Raw genomic sequence first — 22,680 nt, 5'->3', positions numbered from 1 at the left:
CTCCATGGCCAGGCCTCGGATCAGCTTCTCCACCACCTGATGCAGGAAATGACACAACTCCACTGATCAACTCCACTGATCAAACTCACTCTTCTTTCTACACAGACCTGGACCTTTGTCCCAGAGCCGCGCTCTGTCACCCACCTCTCCGGCTGTTGTGTGGGAGTTGATGGTGATCTTGCAGGACCCTCCCCCATGACAATGAACCGTTGTGCTCATTTCCTGCCGGGCAACAATGGCGCGGATCTCCTCCTGTGAAGGCACATTCTCCCTGGCTCGAGTTTTCCTAAGAGAGTCAAAGGCAAAGGCGGCGTAGCGATCCATCTCTGAGCCAGGGAAGAGCTCCCGGGTCCTGCAAAGAGACACAATTCAGGTGGATCAGAAATATCTGCAAGTGCAGGTTCAGCAGAGAAAATCCAAACTGAGTCAACAAGTCAGCATGTCCGAACCGCTTCAGGTGGAACTTGAGGTATCTAAGGATGCTCCTAGTGGGCATAAAGGTGCAGGTCATGCAGGCCAGGATCTTCCAGCTGCAGAGGTTCCCTGGCCCACTGGGCTGCGGGGGCCGAGTCGTCTGCTTTATCAGCTGGCAGAAGAGCTCATCCCGGAGAGGTTTGAGCTCCTGGCCGGTCTGAAGGATGCCCTGGATGATGGGCACGGGGTCGGCCACGCCCTCCAGGTGCTGCAGGGAGCTGAACACCTTGAGGGCTTCGTTCTGCAGGGTGGTGTAGTTTCTGTTCATAGGAGCTGAGCAGAGACAGGGAAACAGTTACTCAACGTTTGGGATGGGACAGCTCGGTGTAAATGGTGTAGCTCATCTTCACAGTTGGACTCACTGGTCAGGTGGATGTCTCCGTACGGCAGCGGCAGCAGCGGTGTGTGCAGTGGGTGGTGGCTGTAGCGCAGTATGGGGTTCCTCTTGTAGATCTGCTCCACTACCTCCAAGTTCAGACAGTTCTCCTGCAGAAAGCAGACAGACTCACTTCAACATGAGCTTCTGATGGAGAATGGAGGTGACTACAATCCCCATAATCCCTTTCACATTTTCACAGTACTCCAAAAACTTCACTGTCAAGACGAGCTGCATGTGTAAATGACTACTTAGTCTTTATTGAATTTATTATATCTTTATTAATCCAGCCAAAGAGGAACAGATCCAGAAAATTCTGGGTGAAGAGAGCGCTACTGATCAGCTGTTAGCCCTGAATGTGACAGCTTGTCCTGGAGACAGACGGGCTGCTGTGAAAGTCAATTCATAAGGAGTTATCACATTTTAAACAATCAACTATGTTCATGTTAATGTTGATCGTTGTTGGTTTATTTTGTGTTTTATTTTATTAAAAAGGATTTATTTTGGATTAATATTATTTTTTTGTTGGTCTGAACTCACACACTCATTCACACATGTACATCGTCCTATTGACTCAGCTTAAATATCTAATTAATTCTTATTAATTCATTTACTCAGCCGCACACTCAAACACACAACCGGCCGCTTCATGCACACTGCTAACATGCTAACCTCCCTGATTTCATTCAGTGGCTTGATGATGACGATGATACTGTGATTTGATTGGTTTGAGGCCACAGACGGGGTGGCTTCCTTTGACACAGTCTTGGCCAATCACAGGTGAGCAGTGTCATGACCGCAGCCTCATCTGATTGGTTAATCATTCTTGTTTTTTTTCACCAAGGGACGCCAACTCGGCTTGGCCTCCTTGAGGACAAAAGTGTGCAGTATCGTATTCTCACCACGCATTCGCCACAGAACATTTAGGAGGGCGCTGTTTCACACATTGTATAATGCTCAACAAGCAGAGGAGAGAAATAAGGAAGAGATGACAGTGACGAAACACAGAAGAAGTATCGAAACTGTTTAAAGAAGTGTTTTCATAAAATCACAGCTAGAGTCTAAAAAAAGAGACGACACATGGCTTCCTTTGGCCTCCAGGAGAAAACGCCACACAACTCAAGAGCTGGGTACGAAACATGGCCCAGAGACACAAGGTATCTCATAACTTGATCCTGTTAGACTTTCGTGTCGACTGAATTCAATGTGCGATTCTTGTTTATTCGCGAGACTTCGAGCGTACATGTACGATGGTTTTCTGGAAATGAAGTCTTCATTTTTATAACTTTTATTCAGGGTTTCTTTAACAACTTAACCCTTACAGAAACCCAAATTTACAACCACTGGCTTTAAATTTATTCCCATAAATGTTAAAGTTTCATCTCATCTAACGTTGTAAATACTTAAACTAACTATAGATAGGAGCTATCAACATAAATGGGATGGAGGATCTGCTCAGGTCCTTCGTCTTGGCACAGGAAGCCGTTTGCTACCTTGATGTCCTGAATGAGCTGCTGCGTTGGCGTGTCGATGGGAGCCTTTGAGTCGATGACGTTCTGGATGGAGTTGGCCCAGCGCGAGGCCTCATTCAGCAGCTTACAGTAGAGACGGTACGAGTGTTTACGGCCGTACACGATCACGTTCCAGTATCCTGAACAGAGAAGAGGAAACTCCCGTTTAACAAAGTGTTACATGTGTTTTTCTTTGTGTGTGTTTTTCTTTTCTGTTTTTATCGTGTCAAGTTATGTACCTGTACAGCACTGTGTCTACAGCTGTGGTCGTTTTTAAAAATACTTTATGAATAAATAAAAATAATTAAAATGTGGTGAAGAACAACGGTTTGGGGCTAAGATTTTGCTGAAATTAAGACTGAGTGGTGGTTGATTCTTTTACCAGTTTCTCTGAAGATCTTCTCGTCTGGCTGAACCACGGAGCAGAGGCTGTTCAGCACCAGCGTTCCAAGTTTCAGGGCGTTTCTCTCCGAACTCTTGTAGTAGTCCAGGGAATTGTGGGTAAGCAGAAACCAGCGCTTCTTTAGCTTCAGCGAGGCCTTGGTGCTGTTTTTCATCTCTTTGTGCAGCCAGCCTGGTGGAGGTGATGGAGTCACACGTTCTGATTAAACATGTCTCATAGAAATCATGGGATTGTGCTGCTTCAAACAAAAAGCAAACGCTGGGGAAGACTGAGAAAGAAGAAGACTGCATGGTCACCTCGGATGATGAACTCCTGTCCGTCGACACGCGTGTCTCCTTTGGAGCGCTGCAGCAAAGTGATCCAGTGGTGCATCTCTTCAGGCGTGTCGGCGTTGCAGTGCAGTACCCGGTTTGCTGTGATGATGACGAAGGAGTTTGGCCTGGGACGATGAGAAAAAGGAAATGTTGATTTATTTCACTTCAGAGAGAGAGAGAGACCAGAGGAAGTTTTATTTTAGTTTCCAACAAGAACCAAAAATAGAAAATATCGTCAACTTTTCCCTTAAAGTGAAATTAAACCTGATGTCACTGGAAACATTTCTGGTTTTCTTGTGTCAGAGCTGAGCTTTTTCTCCAAACATGAATGAGTAGAATTATTGTCCTCTATTTCCACTTTAGCCACTAGAGGGAGCTGCTCATTCATGTTTAAACAGGGAAAAAGTCTGAACCATGAGCTCCAGTTGTGTCTTTTCTATACTTGGAGGCCAATTTATCAGTATAATGTGTGAACAGAAGAGTGTGTGGAAATCAAGCACCTCTCTGGATTATCTGAAGCACAGACTGAATCGATCATCCCAACGTCCAGTGTTCCCTGAAGGACGAGAAGAAGACAGAAACATCCAGTCACAGCGCTGCAAGAGTAGGGAACGAGTTCAACCTCCATCCTTAAAGAGTAGTTATTCCCCTCACACACACACACACACACACACACACACACACACACACACACACACACACACACACACACACACACACACACACACTGCTCAAAGGAAGCTTCTGGAAGGCATTCACACAGTTTCAGACACAGAAAAGAGAAAGTGTCAGAGGACAGGACAGCAGGACGGGACACGCAGTCAGAAAACAAAGAAAAATAAAAGCACACAAACACCAAAATGAGGTAAATAGGTAACACGTTGTGTAAACAGAGTGATTTTCCATAGATTCCCACAATGCTTTGCTGCTGGCAGCAGTACTCACCACAGCGTTCTGGGGGTTAGCCTGCTCGTCGTGCATCTCTCGGATCTCCTGCTCCGTGGAGACGTGGACCTGACTCAGAACGCTGAACCACTGACTGTGAGGACATGAACAGAACATCATGAGTCACAGGATAATTATCATCTTCACCACTTTCTGCAGTGTCTGTATCACTGTTACTGTCACTGTGTTCATCATCATCATCATCGTCATCATCATCATCATCATCATCGTCATCATCATCATCATCATCATCATCATCATCATCGTCATCATCATCATCATCGTCATCATCATCATCATCATCATCATCATCGTCATCATCATCATCGTCATCATCATCATCATCATCATCGTCATCGTCATCATCATCATCGTCATCATCATCATCATCATCGTCGTCATCGTCATCATCATCATCATCGTCATCATCATCATCATCATCGTCACAATAATCAGTGTCTATCTTTTTTCTCATTATTCACATCATCTTCATCATCATTGTTCATATACTTGTTGACTTGTGATGTAGTTTTCATCCTCTTCACTATCATGACCTCATGTTCAGATGATAATTCTCATGGTTTCTGTGGTCAGCTTCATCATGACTACTCTATTTACCTTCATACTCATCATCATTCTGCTTTCCCGTCGGTCGATGTGCTTGAAGAAACTTATCAAACATCCTACCTGGCATCTTCAGCCGACTCTGCAATCAGGTGGTACGTCCGCTCAGGCATCACGATGTCGATCCCGTTCTCCTTTCCGGTGTTATCGATGATTTCTCTGCAGGTTGTAAAAGAAAAACTTGATGAGCTCTGCACCAACAGCTGACTATTTGGGTGATAAAAGGTGATCACAGTTAAAACGCCTCCTCACTTTGCATTGTGCATGTCCAGAACGCCCTTCATCTTCTCCTCCCCGTCGTTCTCGAAATACATGAGCTTGCTCTGCCGCAGCACGAACCAGCGGCGCTTCCAGTTGCGGCGGGACAGCGTGGACGAGCCTCCTCCTTTCTTGTGCAGCCAGCCCTGCTTCAGGGCCTCCTGCTTGGCTCGAAACCAGAGGAAAGTCTCGTCCTTTAGAACGCACCAGCGGCGTTTCCATGTATTCATGAGGCCGCCTGAGGATGAAGATACAACATTTTACCGATGTGTTTAAAGAGACGTGACATTTTACTTCCTCTGGTTTTAATGAGCCTCAAAATCAGAGATCATTTCAACCTTTTTTATACGAGTCGCACGAAGGAGATACCTTTGATGTAGAGGAAGCTGTGGAAGTACGGGAGAGTGACGCAGCTGTAGACGGAGTCCCGCCGATACGAAAGCTCATCATCAGTGTCGAATCTGTCAAAGTCATCCTCACTGTCTTCAAACTGGAACAAGAACAACAGAGACTGGTCAGTGTTGCTGTTTTTTTGGATGTATTACTGAACTTTTCTGACTGACGGGACGTTCCCTCAGACCACATGGCTTACCGATGACTGAGGCCCCTCTGAGCTGAAGCGGTACGCTCCTGAGCTGTTGTAGGTCCCCACAGAGCCTCTGTAGTCCGGAGACCACTGGCCACTGCACACGTTGGAGAACGCCACGCTGCTGCTGGACACGATAGCGCCTTCATCGTAGTCATCCTGGTCGTAGTCTGAATCCTCGTCAGGAGGTATGAGCTCCACCAGGTCATCGGACTGGGCCTCAGAGGAACCCTGGGGGAGGCAGTAGGCGGAGTCCCCGCTGGATGAGGCACTGTGGCAGGCAGGGGGCACTGGTGGTGGAGGCAGCGGCTGGTGAAGCAGCGTGGTTGGTGGCAGGGGGGGTGTCACACCATCGTTGGCGTACGGGTCTTCCTCAGACGAGTCATCGCTGGTTCGGATCCCGCTCGTCCTCTGACCGTCCGAGTGGCCGTGCTCGCTGGGGTTGGGTGAGTCTTTGAAGGCCTCATCGTCAGCCCCGAAGCCTTCGTCCACCTCTTCCTCATCACTCCCTCGCCTCCTTCCACCCTCTTTCTCCTTGTCTTCCCCCTCACCGACCCCCAGTGAGCTCTCGATGTTCCTCACACACTCATCGATCTCGTCGAAGTTCAGCGATTCCAGGAACTGCTGCGCCGCCTTGCAGGCCTCGTCCTCCAGACGCCTGAGCTCCTGGTCCCGGAGGAGCTGCAGGCGACAGAGGGAGGCTTCGGTCAGAGAGAGCTCCTGACGCTCCTTCTGCCTCTGCAGGACCTGGATCTCCCGCTCCAGCCGGAGGATCTCCTCCACCTGGGACGCCTCTTGGGGACGGACTCCCTCTGGTGCCTCCTCCTCAGGGAGCTCGGCGGACTCCAGCTCCTCCACCATCCCTGGGACTGTTGCAGCTTCTACTGGAGGTGGAGGAGGAGGGAGAGGCAGAGAAGCTAGCTCCTCAAGACGATGAAGCTCCTCTACTCTCCTGAGCTCCTCTGCCTGAGGATGGAAGAGAAATATCTGAAATACACAAAGAATAACCTCCCTGCACCTCAAGTCCTAATCCTTGAGCCCTCACAACAAATTAATCTGTAAACAAAGTGAGAACAACCAGTATACAGATCAGTATCTGAATCAGTTTCTAGATCAGGAAATAGATCAGTATCCAGATCAGTATCCAGATCAGTATCCAGATCAGTATCTAGATCAGGAAATAGATCAGTATCCAGATCAGTATCCAGATCAGTATCCAGATCAGTATCTAGATCAGGAAATAGATCAGTATCCAGATCAGTATCCAGATCAGTATCCAGATCAGTATCTAAATCAGTTTCTAGATCAGTATCCAGATCAGTATCCAGATCAGTATGCAGATCAGTATCTAAATCAGTATCTAGATCAGTATCCAGATCAGTATCCAGATATTAGTCCCTGGAAACATCCAGAATATCATATGACTTAGTTCTTTATGTCCTCAAATCCACTTCACAAAATTATTTCCTCTAAAAATTTTCGAGCACAAAACGAATTTGATCAAATCTGCAGCTCTTTGCAGTTTGCTCTTGTTTTGTGTCTGATTATTGAGATGAACCGTTAGCATCTACACTCTTTCATAATCTCATGATTTCTGCGTCACTCAGGAATGAAATTTGTTAAACTTTGAGGGTGGAAACGTTCACATAAACAGATCCTAAATAGTTTCTTGGTCTTACCTCTGTGGCGAGTCTCTCAGCCTCCAGCCTCTGTCTCTCCCTGCACAGACACAAACAGGCGTCAGCTGACAGTAAGAGACCAGACGGACCCAACAAAGGACTAATTACATTTCCCGTCATATCCAGGCATTTATTCCCATAAAACCATCCATCATGATTGCGTCTGTTTCTCTCTCTCTCCCTTTCTGTGTGTCTGTGTGTCTGTGTGCGTGTGTGTGTATCCCTATCCCCCCCCCCCCCCCCCCCTCCCCCCCCCCCCCTCTTCCCCCCCATTCTCTCTCCCACTCTCTCTCCTCTATCTGTCTCTCTCTAACCCCATCAGTCTCCTCAGATGTCTGTCTAACATGAGTCTGGTTCTGTCCGAGGTTTCTGCCTGTTAAAGGGAAGTTGTTCCTCTCCATTGTAACTTGCTAAATGCTGCAAAGTCCTGTACTCATGGTGGATTAAGATAAGATCAGACTCCTTATCTTGTCTTCATGTTGGTTTCTGATAATAAAATTTTATTAACATTTACGGGTCTAGACCTGTAAATGTTTTTGTAAAGTGTCTTGAAATAACATTTGTTATGATTTGGCGCTATATAAATAAAGATTGATTGATTGATTGATTGATTGATTGATACTGCACAGTTTGGATGGCCAGTGTGACCACGCCCTCAAACTGACACAGGCTCACTCAGAGGAAGCCCCGCCTCCATCACTGCTCTGCCAATCACGCGGCTGGATGTTACGTACAGGTTCCCCTGAAAAGCTTAAGTTTTGTTTGTATGTAGCTCAGCCCACCTCTCCATCTCCTCCTCCACCCTCCTGCGTTGCTCCTCCTCCACCCTCCTGCGTTGCTCCTCCTCCACCCTCCTGCGTTGCTCCTCCTCCTCCCTCCTCCTCCTTTCCTCCAGCAGCTGGCTGAAGGCCCGGCGGGCCAGCTGGCCTCGCAGGCGTTTCTGGAAGGTGAGCGTGGCCCAGCGGAGGAGCAGGAACTTCCTCCTCCAGTAGAAAGCGCGGTAGTTCTTCTGAATGACCACGATGCACTGCAGCAGCTTCCTGTACTGCTTCCTGGGTGGAGAATCAAACACAAACACAATAGATGGATAAAAAAGAGATTGATGAAATGAACTCTGAAAGAGGTGATTCAGGAGTTGTACCTCGCCATGTAGCCCATGACGTGAGCCTGGATGATCATGGCGGCCTTCAGCACCTCCATTTCTCTCTGCTTCTCCAGACGGTGCTCCAGAGACTCCCGGAGGAAAACCTGAGGGAGGAGTGGGAGGAGTATTACAACAGTGTGGCTCTGTGGTGGAGGAGTCCAGGTGGACACTCCTGCTGAGCAGCTGAGATCTTGGACGGAGGTGTTTGAACATCAGAGACAACTCGTGGTCATAAAGGCGCAGAGCCACAGGTGCTGGGCTCAGACCGCCTCTGGAGCCTTAAATCAATCCCACGTCCCTCAGAGGGATTGGTCCACTTTGTGCTCCTGCCTCTCGCTGCCAGATTTACGTCTCGCTGGCCTCCAGCTCCTTTCACTCGACACATGTCCTGCCTTTTGTCCCAGAGTTGTTTTGTCCTTTTACAACCTCAAACTTAATTTCCTGGAACTGACGTGGCTCTGCCTACGTCTCCCAGGGTTCTGGTCTCTCTGCGGGCCTGACCCGGGACTCCCCCCAAAGGACTTAGCAGCGAGAATCAAAAGTGCGCCGGGGCTTAGCGCGGCTTTTGTTACACTAATTAGCATAGTAATGATTAAAAGGATTAGCTGCTCTGTTCATTGGGATGCTAATGTCTGCGCTTGTACGTGAGGCCGCGGTTTTCAACACGTGTAAGTCGTGTTTGAAGCTGTCCCATCGGGTGAATGTGTGTTCTTGTACGTCACAGTTAAAGAGGCCCCAGGAGGCTCCCTCTGTGTTAACTGTTCTCCAGACATACGAACAAAACTCACCTGCAGGAGAAAACCGAAGCCGCACTGACTCACAAACCTGGAGGCTCATTCAGAAACAGGAAGTCTGTGCAAAGTTTGAGGGAAATGCACCAATAAAAACACTCTGACTCGTGTTGACACGTCCTGACGAACAAAAGACGATTCATGAGGAAAACTAAAGCCACCAGACTGGATTAGAAGTGTTCCTCTGAGTCCTCAGAGGTATCAGGACATCTGAAAGCCCTAAAATATTCAGATCGGTCTCACTCCAACCCAACCCAGGAAACTTCAGGGTCACAGATTCAGCTTTTTTATTTTTAGAAAATTCAGGTTTGATCTGAGAAATGAGTTTAACTTTAAACTAGAATTCACTGAGAATTTTACTGAATAATCTCAGAAAAAGGACTCCACATTTTTGAAACGATGACTCTAATCCCAAAGTCTTTTGCTTTTCAGACTTCCAGGTGTTATCCAGGAATCTTAAATTAAATATTAGATTTTGGGGATTTCATCTCAGAATTGGACTGTTCTTCAAGATAAAGGAGACGATCGGAGACTTTAAGAGATGATCTCTGCTTCGACACTAGTTTTTAATAATCTTAAATCTAAATCTTAAATCTCTTAAATCTTAAACTATGGGTTTTACACCAACACTTACTCAATCTAACTTTTTGGTGGTTGATTACCGAAAAAAAAAATAATAATAATTACCGATCTATAATTTCTATTTGAGGCATTATAAATTTAAATACATATTTTTTTCTTTGATTTCTCAATTTTAACTTCAATTCCACATTTGAGATTTAGGCCTTGTACACATGTCTCCAGGAGTTTTTTCAAAAACAAATTTCCTCCTGAAGCTTGAGTTACTGATAGAGCAGGGACGTCAAACTGGTGCCATGGAGGGCCAAGAGGCTGCAGGTTTTCTTTCCAACCAAGAACTCCACCAGCTGGTTTCACTGATTAGCCCCTGCTCTCTGCTTGAAGGTGAGAGAATCAGTGAAACCAGCTGGTGAAGTTTCTGGTTGGAAGGAAAACCTGCAGCCTCCTCTCCATGGCATGAGTTTGACATCCCTGTTATAGAGTTAAAAACATCTCAATCCAAATTTGACAGCAGTGTTACCCAACCCTGGTCCTGGAGGACCCCTGCCCTGCATGTTTTAGATACAACCCCACTCCAGCACACCTGATTGAAATGAAAGGTTCGTTATCAGGCAGGAGCAGAGCTCGATAACGAGCTCATCATTTGAATCAGGTGTGCTGGAGTCAGGTAACGTGTTGTTTGTGTTTGTACAGCACTTTGGTCAACTTCAGTTCTTTTAAATGTGCTCTATAAATAAAGTTTGAGCTGAGTTGAGGGTTGGGTAACACTGTTTCACAGCTTCATCCTCTGTTTTTAATCTGTTCTCATGTGTAAATGCTATAACACTCCTTTATAACCTCAGCCACCACACAAGCAGTTTTTAGTGTGTGTGTGTGTGTGTGTGTGTGTGTGTGTGTGTGTGTGTGTGTGTGTGTGTGTGTGTGTGTGTGTGTGTGTGTGTGTGTGTGTGTGTGTGTGTGTGTGTGTGTGTGTGTGTGTGTGTGTGTACTCATGCTGGGGCATGTTCTGCATGTTTCCATGTTAATTAACCTGCTTATAAGCTTGGTCCAAATCATCCAACATGTTTACACTTCCTACTGAAAATCTCATTAGAGCTTCACACACACACACACACACACACACACACACACACACACACACACACACACACACACACACACACACACATACATACACACACACACACACACACACACACACACAGAGTGCCGTCATTCAACAGGAGAAAGTCAGTCCATACTCCTGCAGCACGGTGACATTTCCCGTCCCTCATATCTCATTTTCCTCCCTCCCCTAATCGGATTATCTGCAGCCTCCCTCAGCGGGTCCTGAGTCTCAGTCAGGGGACGACAGCTCTGCTGCTGCAGCCAGCTGCTGCACTCAGAGCCTGTGAGATGGCTGTTTTCACAGAGAGGTGGCGCTGAGGAGGCTGGCTGAAATAATCTGACTTTTCAGCAGCACTGACAGAAAGAAAGGAGCGTCTGGATCTGAAGTTTCTTCCTTTGAGTGAGCAGAGCCTTAAAAACAGGATCCTGACCCTCACCTTGGTCTTGCCCAGCTGCCACTCTGCGCTGCTGCTGTCGTACAGGTGGAGCAGCTGGATGCAGCTCCCCCTGGGGTCATCAGGTGTCACTACACCTCTCATCAGCACCTTGTACCTTTAAAAGAGACAAAAAGGAGCAAAACATTTGTTCCCAGCGTGCCATGGTGGAAGCAGCAGATCAAAAATGACCTAAGTTTGATGGATCCTGGTGCTGGATCAGAACTGATGCTGGATCAGAACTGGTGCTGGATCAGTACTGATGCTGGATCAGTACTGGTGCTGGATCAGTACTGGTGCTGGATCAGTATGGATACATCACAGGACATATCAGAGGATGTATCAGAGGACGTATCAGAGGACGTATCAGAGGACGTATCAGAGGACGTATCAGAGGACAGGGTTTTGGAGGTGTTGGATGAATCTAAAGGTCATTTGTGGAGTTTTGGGGACACACCTGGTGTAGAAGTCTTGGAACGGTCTCCGGACGGGGAAGCCGGTGCGTCGAATCTTCACGGTCTCCAACATGCCAGAGTATCTGAGCTGGTTCAGGACCAAGGTCTGGTCAAACTGGTCAGGCATCTGGGAGGAGTACAGGAGTAGTACAGGAGGAGTACAGGAGTAGTACAGGAGGAGTACAGGAGGAACATAGGAGGAGTACAGGAGGAGTACAGGAGGAACACAGGAGGAGCACAGGAGTAGTATAGGAGGAGTACAGGAGGGACAGAGGAGGAGCAGAGGAGGACGGACACTTTAGGTAACAATATAAATCAGTACAGCAGGAGAGAATCATATTTTTATCTGACAGCAGATCTTTGAGTCTTTAAATCTTTGAATCTTTAAATCTTTGAATCTTTAAATCTTTGAATCTTTAAATCTTTGAATCTTTAAATCTTTGAATCTTTAAAGAGTTATTAACAGTTTGAATCTTTGAATGTCTACAGACGGTTTGAATCTTTGAATCTTTACAGACGGTTTGAATCTTTGAATCTCTACAGACGGTTTGAATCTTTGAATCTCTACAGACGGTTTGAATCTTTGAACCTTTACAGACGGTTTGAATCTTTGAATCTTTACAGACGGTTTGAATCTTTGAATCTTTACAGACAGTAGAAACGTGATCACGACCAGAAGCTCAAACAAAGAACGTCCCTCACAGTGAGTGTGGACCAGCATCCAGAGTCTGAGCTGCTGACGTATGAAATGTGAAACTGACAAACTGGAGACAAAGAGGCTCAGATTCCTCACATTCTCACAGCTCTTTAAATTCCCTCCAAGCGCTGAAACAGCTCAACATGTCACATGATGCCGCCTCACCACGCCACTCCAAACATCCACACGCAAGCAGAGACGTTTGCGTGCATCACGCTGCATGCCGCTCGTTTTCAGAGCGAGGAGAGCCAATCAGAGCGCTCAGAAAAACACGCTCAGCATTGAGATACCACCGGTCCTTACACAAGAGCTCTCAATCCCGTTTTCCAGGCCCCCCCCCCCCTCACCCCTTAACCCCGTGGGCGTAGGGGGGCTCAGGATGAGAGGGAGCTTTCATACCAGCTCCTAATGCCCCCTTTATTCAGGGCCTGTCCCCCTGATAGCCCGTTGATGGCCCATTTGAGGCGCTGAGATGAAGAGAGGCCGATTCAACACCAGATCTCCACTGGGTGGTTGAATGGCGCCTTTAGGAGCCGCAGGCCGCAGAGGGGACATCATTAGCATAACTGGCATTAGCATAGGTCTCGGCCGCGGCAGCAAACAAAGCGGAGCGGTGTCAGGAAGCTGCCCTCTGCCTCCTGCCTTTCTTTAGCCCGTTTTTCTGTCTCTATCGTTTCCTCTTTCTGCTCACATTCTGGATGTCAACACTCTTTCTCCTTTCCTGCCCCTATTTCATACGCCGACCCGGGCTTTGGGAGGTTTCATGCTCTGTCGGAGCAAAACAAAAGGATGTGCTGCAAAGGAAAGAGCAGAAGCCACCACAGAGTCAGAGAAAGTCCTGAGCAGAGTCCCAACACTCCAAAGGACCTCAGTGTCCTCAGCAGGTGAAAAGAAATGAAACCATCAGTAAAGAGACAGTTTCCAGTACAGCGCTGAAGGATCTGTTTTTTCTACCATGGCTCAGTCCATCCCCATCACCCAACGCCGTGCGTGGCCCTAACTGTAGGTCAAAACCTCTAGACCCACTGTTTGAACATCTTTGGGCCAAAGTCCGTTGCTGAGTATGTGACTTGTTCAGTTTTCTCAGGTCGGACCAAACATCAGCTGACAATAACAGGGATGTAAATCAGCCTGCAGAGGAGCTCACACCGTCTCAGGCCTCTTCAGGGCTGGGAAAACAATAGCCTGAAGAGAAAAACCAGTGTCTTTCTCAGCCAAACTTCCTCCCTTAAAGACACAGAGCTCAGGGCATTCAAAAGGACAAAAGAGGGGTGTGGCAGTCTGCTCCCAAGGGGGCTGGGAGATGACGGGGGAAGACGCAGAGTCAGATGAGCCGTCAATCCTTCCACAAAATAAAGAAGCAGATAGTTGGTGAACCTATTTTTCTTTCAGGGGCCATTAAAAAGGTAACTGTTTAAGGATGATACCCTAAAGCTTTTTGCGTTTCAGCTTCTTGATTACATAGAAACGGCGTTTCATCCGACCTTAAAATGTAAACTTCTGAAAACAGCTCCCAGAGAGGACTTCTTCTGAAACACAGCAGCCACCGTTTCCATGTAAACAGCAAGACTGAGTTTCTGGGGAAACGCTGACGTCATGCTCTGCTTTGCACATCCAACAGTCAAACAGACCAACAGTCAATCAGTCCAACAGTCAAACAGTCCAACAGTTCAACAGACCAACAGACCAACAGTCAAACAGACCAACAGACCAACAGTCCCACAGTCCAACAGTCAAACAGACCAACAGACCAACAGTCCCACAGTCCAACAGTCAAACAGACCAACAGTCAAACAGACAAACAGACCAACAGTCAAACAGACAAACAGACCAACAGTCAAACAGACAAACAGTCCAACAGTCCAACAGTCCAACAGTCCAACAGTCCAACGGACCAACAGTCAAACAGTCCAACAGTCCAACAGTCAAACAGACAAACAGTCCAACAGTCCAACAGTCAAACAGTCCAACAGATCAACAGTCAAACAGACAAACAGTCCAACAGTCCAACAGTCAAACAGTCAAACAGTCCAACAATCCAACAGACAAACAGTCAAACAGTCCAACAGTCCAACAGTCAAACAGACAAACAGTCCAACAGTCCAACAGTCCAACAGTCCAACGAACCAACAGTCAAACAGACCAACAGTCAAACAGTCCAACAGACCAAAAGACCAACAGACCAACAGTCAAACAGACAAACAGTCAAACAGTCCAACAGACCAAAAGACCAACAGACAAACAGTCAAACAGACCAACAGTCCAACAGACCAACAGACCAACAGTCCAACAGTCAAACAGTCCAACAGTCAAACAGTCCAACAGACCAACAGTCTAACAGTCCAACAGTCCAACAGTCAAACAGTCCAACAGACAAACAGTCACACAGACCAACAGTCCAACAGACCAACAGACCAACAGTCCAACAGTCCAACAGTCCAACAGTCAAACAGACCAACAGACCAACAGTCTAACAGTCAAACAGTCCAACAGTCAAACAGTCCAACAGTCCAACAGTCAAACAGACAAACAGTCCAACAGTCCAATAGTCCAACAGTTAAACAGTCCAACAGACCAACAGTCCAACAGTCAAACAGTCCAACAGTCAAAAAGTCCAACGGACCAACAGTCAAACAGACAAACAGTTCAACAGTCCAACAGACAAACAGTCAAACAGACCAACAGTCAAACAGACAAACAGACAAACAGACAAACAGACCAACAGACAAACAGTCAAACAGACCAACAGTCCAACAGACCAACAGTCAAACAGACAAACAGACCAACAATCAAACAGACAAACAGTCAAACAGACCAACAGTCAAACAGACCAACAATCAAACAGACAAACAGACAAACAGACAAACAGACCAACAGACAAACAGTCAAACAGACCAACAGTCCAACAGACCAACAGACAAACAGACAAACAGACCAACAATCAAACAGACAAACAGACAAACAGACAAACAGTCAAACAGACCAACAGACAAACAGTCAAACAGACCAACAGACCAACAGTCTAACAGTCAAACAGTCCAACAGTCAAACAGACCAACAGACCAACAGACCAACAGACCAACAGACCAACAGACCAACAGTCCAACAGTCAAACAGTCCAACAGTCCAACAGTCCAACAGTCCAACAGACCAACAGTCCAACAGACCAACAGTCAAACAGACCAACAGACCAACAGTCAAACAGTCCAACAGTCCATCAGTCCCGTTGTTAGGATCGTGGTGATCTCCCGTGTTGATCTTGTTCTGCTCAATCTGCTGAATCTGTGACTGTCTTTGACTAAATGAGCATCTGTTGCTCCACTTCTGCTCTGAGCATTCACCAACACACCAGATGATCAACTCTACTTCAGAGGAGATCTACCAAAAGATGCTTCACGACAGGATAGTTATGGCGCCACCTACAGGCCTGGCAGACTCACTACAGCGTTTCGGTCCCTGAGCATGTGAAAACAGATTATTTTCACTGCATTTTTGTGTTTTTGGGAGAAACATTGTCGTGTACTTGGGGTCTTAATCTGGCTTGCTCTGTTTGTGCATGTAATGCAACTGTTTAATGACCTGAAAACTAGAATTAAAGCGGTACCTTAATCTAGACACCACAGGGTAACCTGGAACAGACCTTTCATCATGTTTTAAAGAGAGAAAAATAAATTTAGAGGTATCATGAGATGCTGTGTATCTACAACAGATGCTCAAAGAAAGGCTCCCCTGGTGACAAAAGAGGCAAACAGAATACAGGTTACCTCGACATGGTCACCCAGGGGTGACAAAACGATAAAAATTGAAATTAAAATTAAAAAAACACCTCCTTGGGCAAATGTTTTAAAAAGTGTTCCAACAGCCTTTCTGGATAATTTTCTTAATCAGGAGCTCCAACAAATCAAAATGAATTTAAATGATACAATTATTCCCCAGAAGGTACCCTGACACATACCTCACCACGTCATCACACCAACAAACAGTGAGATCTACGCTCAAGCTGATGAATGGATCACAGAGATCCACACTACATTGAGTGATTGATGCTAAAGGGAACGAAGTGATGCTAAAGGGTACCTCAGCACAGACCTCACCCTGTGACTGGAGGGAACATCACTTCAGCTTACTATAAAATAAAGAGTAATCAAAGACCAAACAGTGACTTCAGAAGACACAAAGGGTTTCTGAACAGAGACACCAGCATGTGATTTGGTGAGGAAAAAAAACAAACTGAGACCATCACTTATGTCCTCCTGCTAAATGATAACAAAAGTCCACTACAACAAACAAACATCAGTAACTAGAGACCAAAGAGTGAGGCTGAATGATGCTACGGGGACTGCCCTCACCATGTGATGTGAAGGAAGAAAAAAGCCACCAAGCTTGAGACCTCTGACCGCTACGACTGGATAACAAACAAGTCCTAAAATCAACAGGAACCGGTGATGGACACTTCAGAGTCATGAAATGAAATGGACCTCGTCACTGGATACTAAAGATACTTTAAAACATCAAGTTCAGCCGTTTGAACACACTGACAACATTTGGACCCAAAACGGACGTCAGCAGGTGATCAGATGGAGGTGGACGGTTTTGACATGATATCAAACTCACATGATAGAAAGAAAACGCTACCTTTCAATCCAAACCAAAGGGAACCTTAAAACAGCCACTTCCTGATTTTTGGGGTATTACCGTGACGCATCACATGAACTGAAGTCAAACTGGACCCCAGCAGCCCCCACTGGCCCCAGGAGATCATGAGCTTTATCACCCAGAAAGTATCAAATGAGAATTTTCTCATCTCTTCAGGCGACCTTTGGGAATTAGTTTAAGGTCAACGTTGTCTCTGAATTGATCATTTATTCTCAAACCTGAAGCAGATCAGGATTAACGTTCCAGCGGTGAACAGGACTAAAAGAAGCTTTATCAGGGTCTGGGTCCTCTGGGTGTCCAGGTCTGAATGTGGGCTCAGTGGAGTTCCTTCTTTCAGTTTCTGAGAATCCCTCAAACAAAGTTTGTCTCTCATGGAAAGACAGAAACCAAACCTTAATCCCTGACCCTTCAGGATTTAATCCTGATCCAGTTTGGAAAAGGACTTTGAGGGTTAGTATTTCTTACAATCCCAGAGGACACCTACGAAGGCCGTGTTCAAAGCATTTATCAAATAAAAACAATAACAAAATAAGGAAAAAGATACAGAGCTGATCTAAAATGTTTGGAACATTTCTATACGGTACCCCGAAACAGTCTGAGGGTGAAAGACTGCCAACAACACCTTCTGGTTCAAAAATACCAACACACAGCGCCCCCTTCCAGAGAAACCAGGACCTCAAATGTCCTGAAGATGTGTTTCTTTCAGGGACAAAACAAAGGGCTTTCAATATTTCCAGTACAGATCTAAAAGAGACCTTAGGGGCATGAATGTGCTTTGATAATAACTTTAAAGAGGAGCTACCTTTAAAATAATCCTTATGGATAAAAATAACCAGCAAAGCCACTTCCTGTGACACTGGCAGACATGAGGACACATGGGGCGTCCACCTGATGGACTCTGACTTAAAAATGACCTGTCAATGTGTTTAGAGGAAAGAATCAAGCATTAAAAGGCACCATGACACAGACACGATGATATGATGAAAGAAAAAATAAAAGAACAAGTTTTGAAATGGAAACTTAGGATTTACAACCAGTTAGAAGTCAGGGACTAAAGAGTACCTGAAAGCAAAGCTGAGGGTTCCTAAACACAGTCTGTGAATGGACAGCTGTCAACAGAGCTGTACACAGAAACAAACACTGGCCTGAGGAAAACAGGAGCAGGGGATGAAGGGCACGTTGACACAGTCTGTGGATGGTGAAAAACTCACAGGAACGATGTGACATGGTGAGGGCACATTAGACCTTCAGTTTATACATTACTGAACCATAACAGAGGTTCAGATTGATTTTTGGAAGATTAAGCACACAACGAGTAAGGTACCTCAAAACAGATCAATCAATCAATCTTTATTTATATAGCGCCAAATCATAACAGATGCCAAGAGGAGCTTTGAAAGGACGACACTTTGGATGAATAAAGACTTGAACTCTCCGGAAAGTGTTGAAGAGAAACAAACAAGCTTCAAAGGGAAGCATCAAACAGATATTATCACAATCCTTGAAAGAAATGCTTGGGTTTACTTTATTACAGCCCCCAAAGGGTTCCCTAAAATGACCAGTGAAGTACGGGTATGGGTACCTTCAAATGATCCACCGCTGGGTGAAACAACACAACCACTCCAGCAGAAACTATCGAATCAGGTTAGGGTACGACCTCTACCGTTCTTTTTTAATGATAACCACCGTGAGGATGAATTTCTCACTCTCTCATTATTTCCTGACTGACATCTGCAGACCAAGTCAAAGGGATGATAACCAGAGGACATCAGAGGGACTATCTGCCTAAGGACAGAGAAACAAAACAGACGACCCCAAACAGCTCTTTCACCTTTGGACCCATCCAAAGCTTTTGCAAGTGGTGAACCAGTCGATATATTGATGTGTACCACTCATTCACAGCCGCAGCACTCTCCAACCTTCAGATAAGCTCTTTCAAGATGCAACAAGCATTTCTTCTGAGTTGATTTCTGCATCCAACACCTGGAAAAACTCAAGCTTCATCTTACTGTCCTCCAAGACACTACAGCCTCTTTCCAGGACTTTCCAGGATTTTCCAGGTTGGACTTCGAGCAGTGAAAATTTGACCAAGAGAAGCTGGAAATCAAACTAGTCTCTTCTGTCATGAACCTGTGCATAAACCTATGCCTCTCGCCTCGTTCCTAAGCGCTCAAACCTCCCTCTGAACTCTCTCCCCGCTGTGCAACAAGCGTGCACCCAAACGCACCAATTCCCATTTACAACATGCATCAGGTCTCACCGTGCATCGCAGCTCCGTGCCTCGCTGTCATCAGGTCTCTATCGAATCAGAAAATCACAGAAAACTTCCAGGAGAGCCTCCGTCTTTTACATGTGTGTGTGTCCTCAGCACACTGACCAGCTCACACACACTCACACACACTCAGCCACCACTGAGTCAAACAAAGGCTTTCTAACTCCACTCCCCTTTTTGTGTGGAGGGAGAGGGAAAGGGGGGGCTGCCGTTACCATGGAGATGCGTCTCCTGCTGAGGCTAATTTGTGCAGAGAGGGGGACAGAGCGGGCTGTTTACATTCAAACCGCTCAGGGTTAAAGTGGAGACTCCTCTGCTCAGCCTGCTGCATGGATGGACCAGCTACATGTCCTCTGAGTCAAACATGGACCAGCTACTGGTCCTCTGAGTCAAACATGGACCAGCTGAATGTCCTCTGAGTCAAACATGGACCAGCTGAATGTCCTCTGAGTCAAACATGGACCAGCTATACGTCCTCTGAGTCAAACATGGAGCTGAATGTCCTCTGAGTCAAACATGGACCAGCTACTGGTCCTCTGAGTCAAACATGGAGCTGAATGTCCTCTGAGTCAAACATGGACCAGCTACATGTCCTCTGAGTCAAACATGGACCAGCTGAATGTCCTCTGAGTCAAACATGGACCAGCTATATGTCCTCTGAGTCAAACATGGACCAGCTATATGTCCTCTGAGTCAAACATGGACCAGCTACTGGTCCTCTGAGTCAAACATGGACCAGCTACTGGTCCTCTGAGTCAAACATGGACCAGCTATATGTCCTCTGAGTCAAACATGGAGTTTGCGACGTTTCAGTTTCATTCTCCATAAGTCAGACATTTCATTTCATTTATTTATCTATTTGATTAGGACAGTGCACATCAATCAACAATTTCGGTTAACACGTCATTGTAAATATGCTGGAATTAGCACAATAGCTGGATTTCATCTGTTATAGCACAATAGCTGGATTTCATCCGTTGTCCTAAGGCCTGTTTATCAGGGACAATACGGCAGAGCAATGAAATAAAACACTGGTAATGGACCAACTTTTCACCTTTGGGAAGTGAAACTTAAAGGTTTGTGCTTCAGTGTGATATTGGAGAAAGTTGTGAAATGTTATTTAAGTTGTAATGAATTTATTCCAACAGTTTAACAAAGAATTAAAGCCATAGTAAAAAATAAAAACACACTTTGACAAAGTCCTAATGCTACAAGATTCAGTTTCTAAAGTGAAGTTAATTATCTGTTTTATTGTCCCTTTTCTCTTTTCTCATTTATTATTTTCTGTTTTATGAAGCTGTAGCATTTTGAGATCTTTGGATAAAAAGGGTTTTATCAATAATTTTTTAAAATTTTGTTTTTAATTTTTAGTTGTAATGTTACAATTTAAATTCCAACGTTACCTAGAAAAAAGGCCCTTAATGCTGTACCATTAAAGTCTTGTACTTGTACTGTCAGGGAAAATATATTACTTTATATTTTGTGATTAGAACAGAAAATTCTGGAAAACAAAACATTTAATCATGTGGAAAAAAAGTGGCTGTGCTATGAGATAAAATATGTTTCGATGAAAGTTGTAACGAATATGAGATTAACAATCCAGTGTTTCTAGAAAAAAATGGTATTTATACAAATAAAATATATGTTACTCCAAAAAAGTTAAAAATGATACGGGATTACAATTTTTTCTAGATTAAAGATGGTACGTTACATAAAACAGTCATGATGAAACAAAATTTAGCATACTGTGTTTTTGAAAAAAAAAATACTTGTAATGACAAAGAGTTTAAAGATTTTTCTAGATTAAAGATGTTTTTAGAAAAAGTCATTTCTTTACAAGATCAAAGATGTTCTGTGATAATTTCTGTTGTTATGATGCAAGATGAAGAAAGTTATGGTACCTGAAAACATGTGAAATTTTTTTTAAATTTAGCCGGTGCGTTACAGGGAAAACTTGTAATGCTACGAGATTAAACTGGTAAATCATGAGAAACAAGTCCCAAAGTTTCTAGATTCATGTTGTGTTTTTGTTTCAGGTAAAAAAGAATCATGTTTAAAGATGAATATTTAAGAAAAAAGGTCAAAGTCTGACAGGTGTGGAACAGACTCGGTAATTTTAATAGTTAAATGACATGGGATCAATGTCGTAACTCATAGAGATTTTAGACGTCACGTTATCAGAGCCAAGTCTTACAGTTAGAGCGGTCGCTCTGTTTGAAGCTGTATAAAAACATTAACGTCAAGAAAACTCATCTGATGCGTTCAGTTAGAAATAAAAACCAAAATGTTCTGAGGAAAAAGCCGAAACGCTGCGAGATCAGAGAGTCAGGTTAACCCCAACCCTACGCTCTGTTAGAGCTCACACACACACACACACACACACACACACACACACTTACACACACACACACACACACACACACCCATACACACATACACACACACACACACACACACACACACACACACACACACACACACACACATTCACACATACACACACACACAGTAATGCTTGGAGAAGGATGATGATGGGTGACTTCATTTGATGAGCTGAGATGAAGAAGAAGAAGAATGTGTGTGTGTGTGTGTGTGTGTGTGTGTGTGTGTGTGTGTGTGTGTGTGTGTGTATGTGTGTGAGGATAAACAGAGGGAGTTGTCATCCTTACAGACACAAAGGAAATGTCTGTGAAGCTGAAATCTGCTAATTATCCTTTCGTCTGTCTGAATCCTTTAAATCTGAAAATCAGCCTCGAAGCAAAGATAAAAGAGAAACGAAAAAAGGAGAATCTTCATCTTTTCCTCAGCCGACCATCAATGTTTATCTTTTAATAAACCAAAGCACACCTAGAAACAGATCAGACTGTTTGAAAGATAAAAGGGTAACCATAACCATCGCTATTTATTGCCTTAAAGTTTAACATGAACTTGCATAATTACGACGTGTGCTGCGGACCTCTTGGCCAGGTCACCCTGTTAAATGAGATCCTGATCTCAATGGGTTTTTATCTGTTTAAATAAAGGTATAATAATAAAAAATAAAACTGAAAGGGACTTTGAACTGGATGCCTGGGGGAACTTTACTAGAGTTTAAGTTGACCTAAGGGGTACCTCACTGCCTTTGGGGTGCATTAAAGCAGACACCAATGGGTGAGAATGGACATTGAAGCGATCTTAGTGCTGCAGAATACCTCAGTCTATGGTTACTCAAGGGTTCATTAACACAGCTATCAACAATGTAAGGATGGGCAGAAATACCACCTTTCACCCCAGGCAAAGGGCTGTCACGTTCTACCAATAAATCCAGGGAGGGACCCAAACAACAGAGGGTACAATCAGACTAAAGGGTACAATCAGACTGAAGGACACAATCAG

The 22,680-nt window shown here is 45.0% G+C and overlaps 1 protein-coding gene across 1 annotated transcript in view; it reads right to left on the bottom strand.

Moving 5' to 3' along the window:
* LOC141804191 (unconventional myosin-X-like) overlaps positions 1-22,680 on the bottom strand; it is a gene marked incomplete at its 3' end in the record, with an annotated part of 100,954 nt that continues 78,274 nt past the window's right edge. Inside the window, 18 exon segments of the mRNA XM_074688513.1 lie at positions 1-36; positions 145-352; positions 450-747; positions 837-960; positions 2,344-2,501; positions 2,744-2,935; positions 3,061-3,203; positions 3,579-3,634; positions 4,024-4,117; positions 4,711-4,806; positions 4,900-5,143; positions 5,275-5,395; positions 5,498-6,457; positions 7,171-7,210; positions 7,953-8,222; positions 8,312-8,418; positions 11,229-11,343; positions 11,683-11,807. Of these exon segments, the coding sequence (XP_074544614.1) occupies positions 1-36; positions 145-352; positions 450-747; positions 837-960; positions 2,344-2,501; positions 2,744-2,935; positions 3,061-3,203; positions 3,579-3,634; positions 4,024-4,117; positions 4,711-4,806; positions 4,900-5,143; positions 5,275-5,395; positions 5,498-6,457; positions 7,171-7,210; positions 7,953-8,222; positions 8,312-8,418; positions 11,229-11,343; positions 11,683-11,807 (3,387 nt within the window).

The sequence above is a fragment of the Halichoeres trimaculatus genome, unplaced genomic scaffold (genome assembly GCF_033239565.1).
Source record: "Halichoeres trimaculatus isolate MK-OKI-2021-1 unplaced genomic scaffold, fHalTri1.1 fHalTri1_scaffold_15, whole genome shotgun sequence".
Taxonomy (NCBI): domain Eukaryota; kingdom Metazoa; phylum Chordata; class Actinopteri; order Labriformes; family Labridae; genus Halichoeres; species Halichoeres trimaculatus.
The sequence above is the reverse complement of the archived record's forward strand: the minus strand, read 5'-3'. Positions and strand labels throughout refer to the sequence as shown.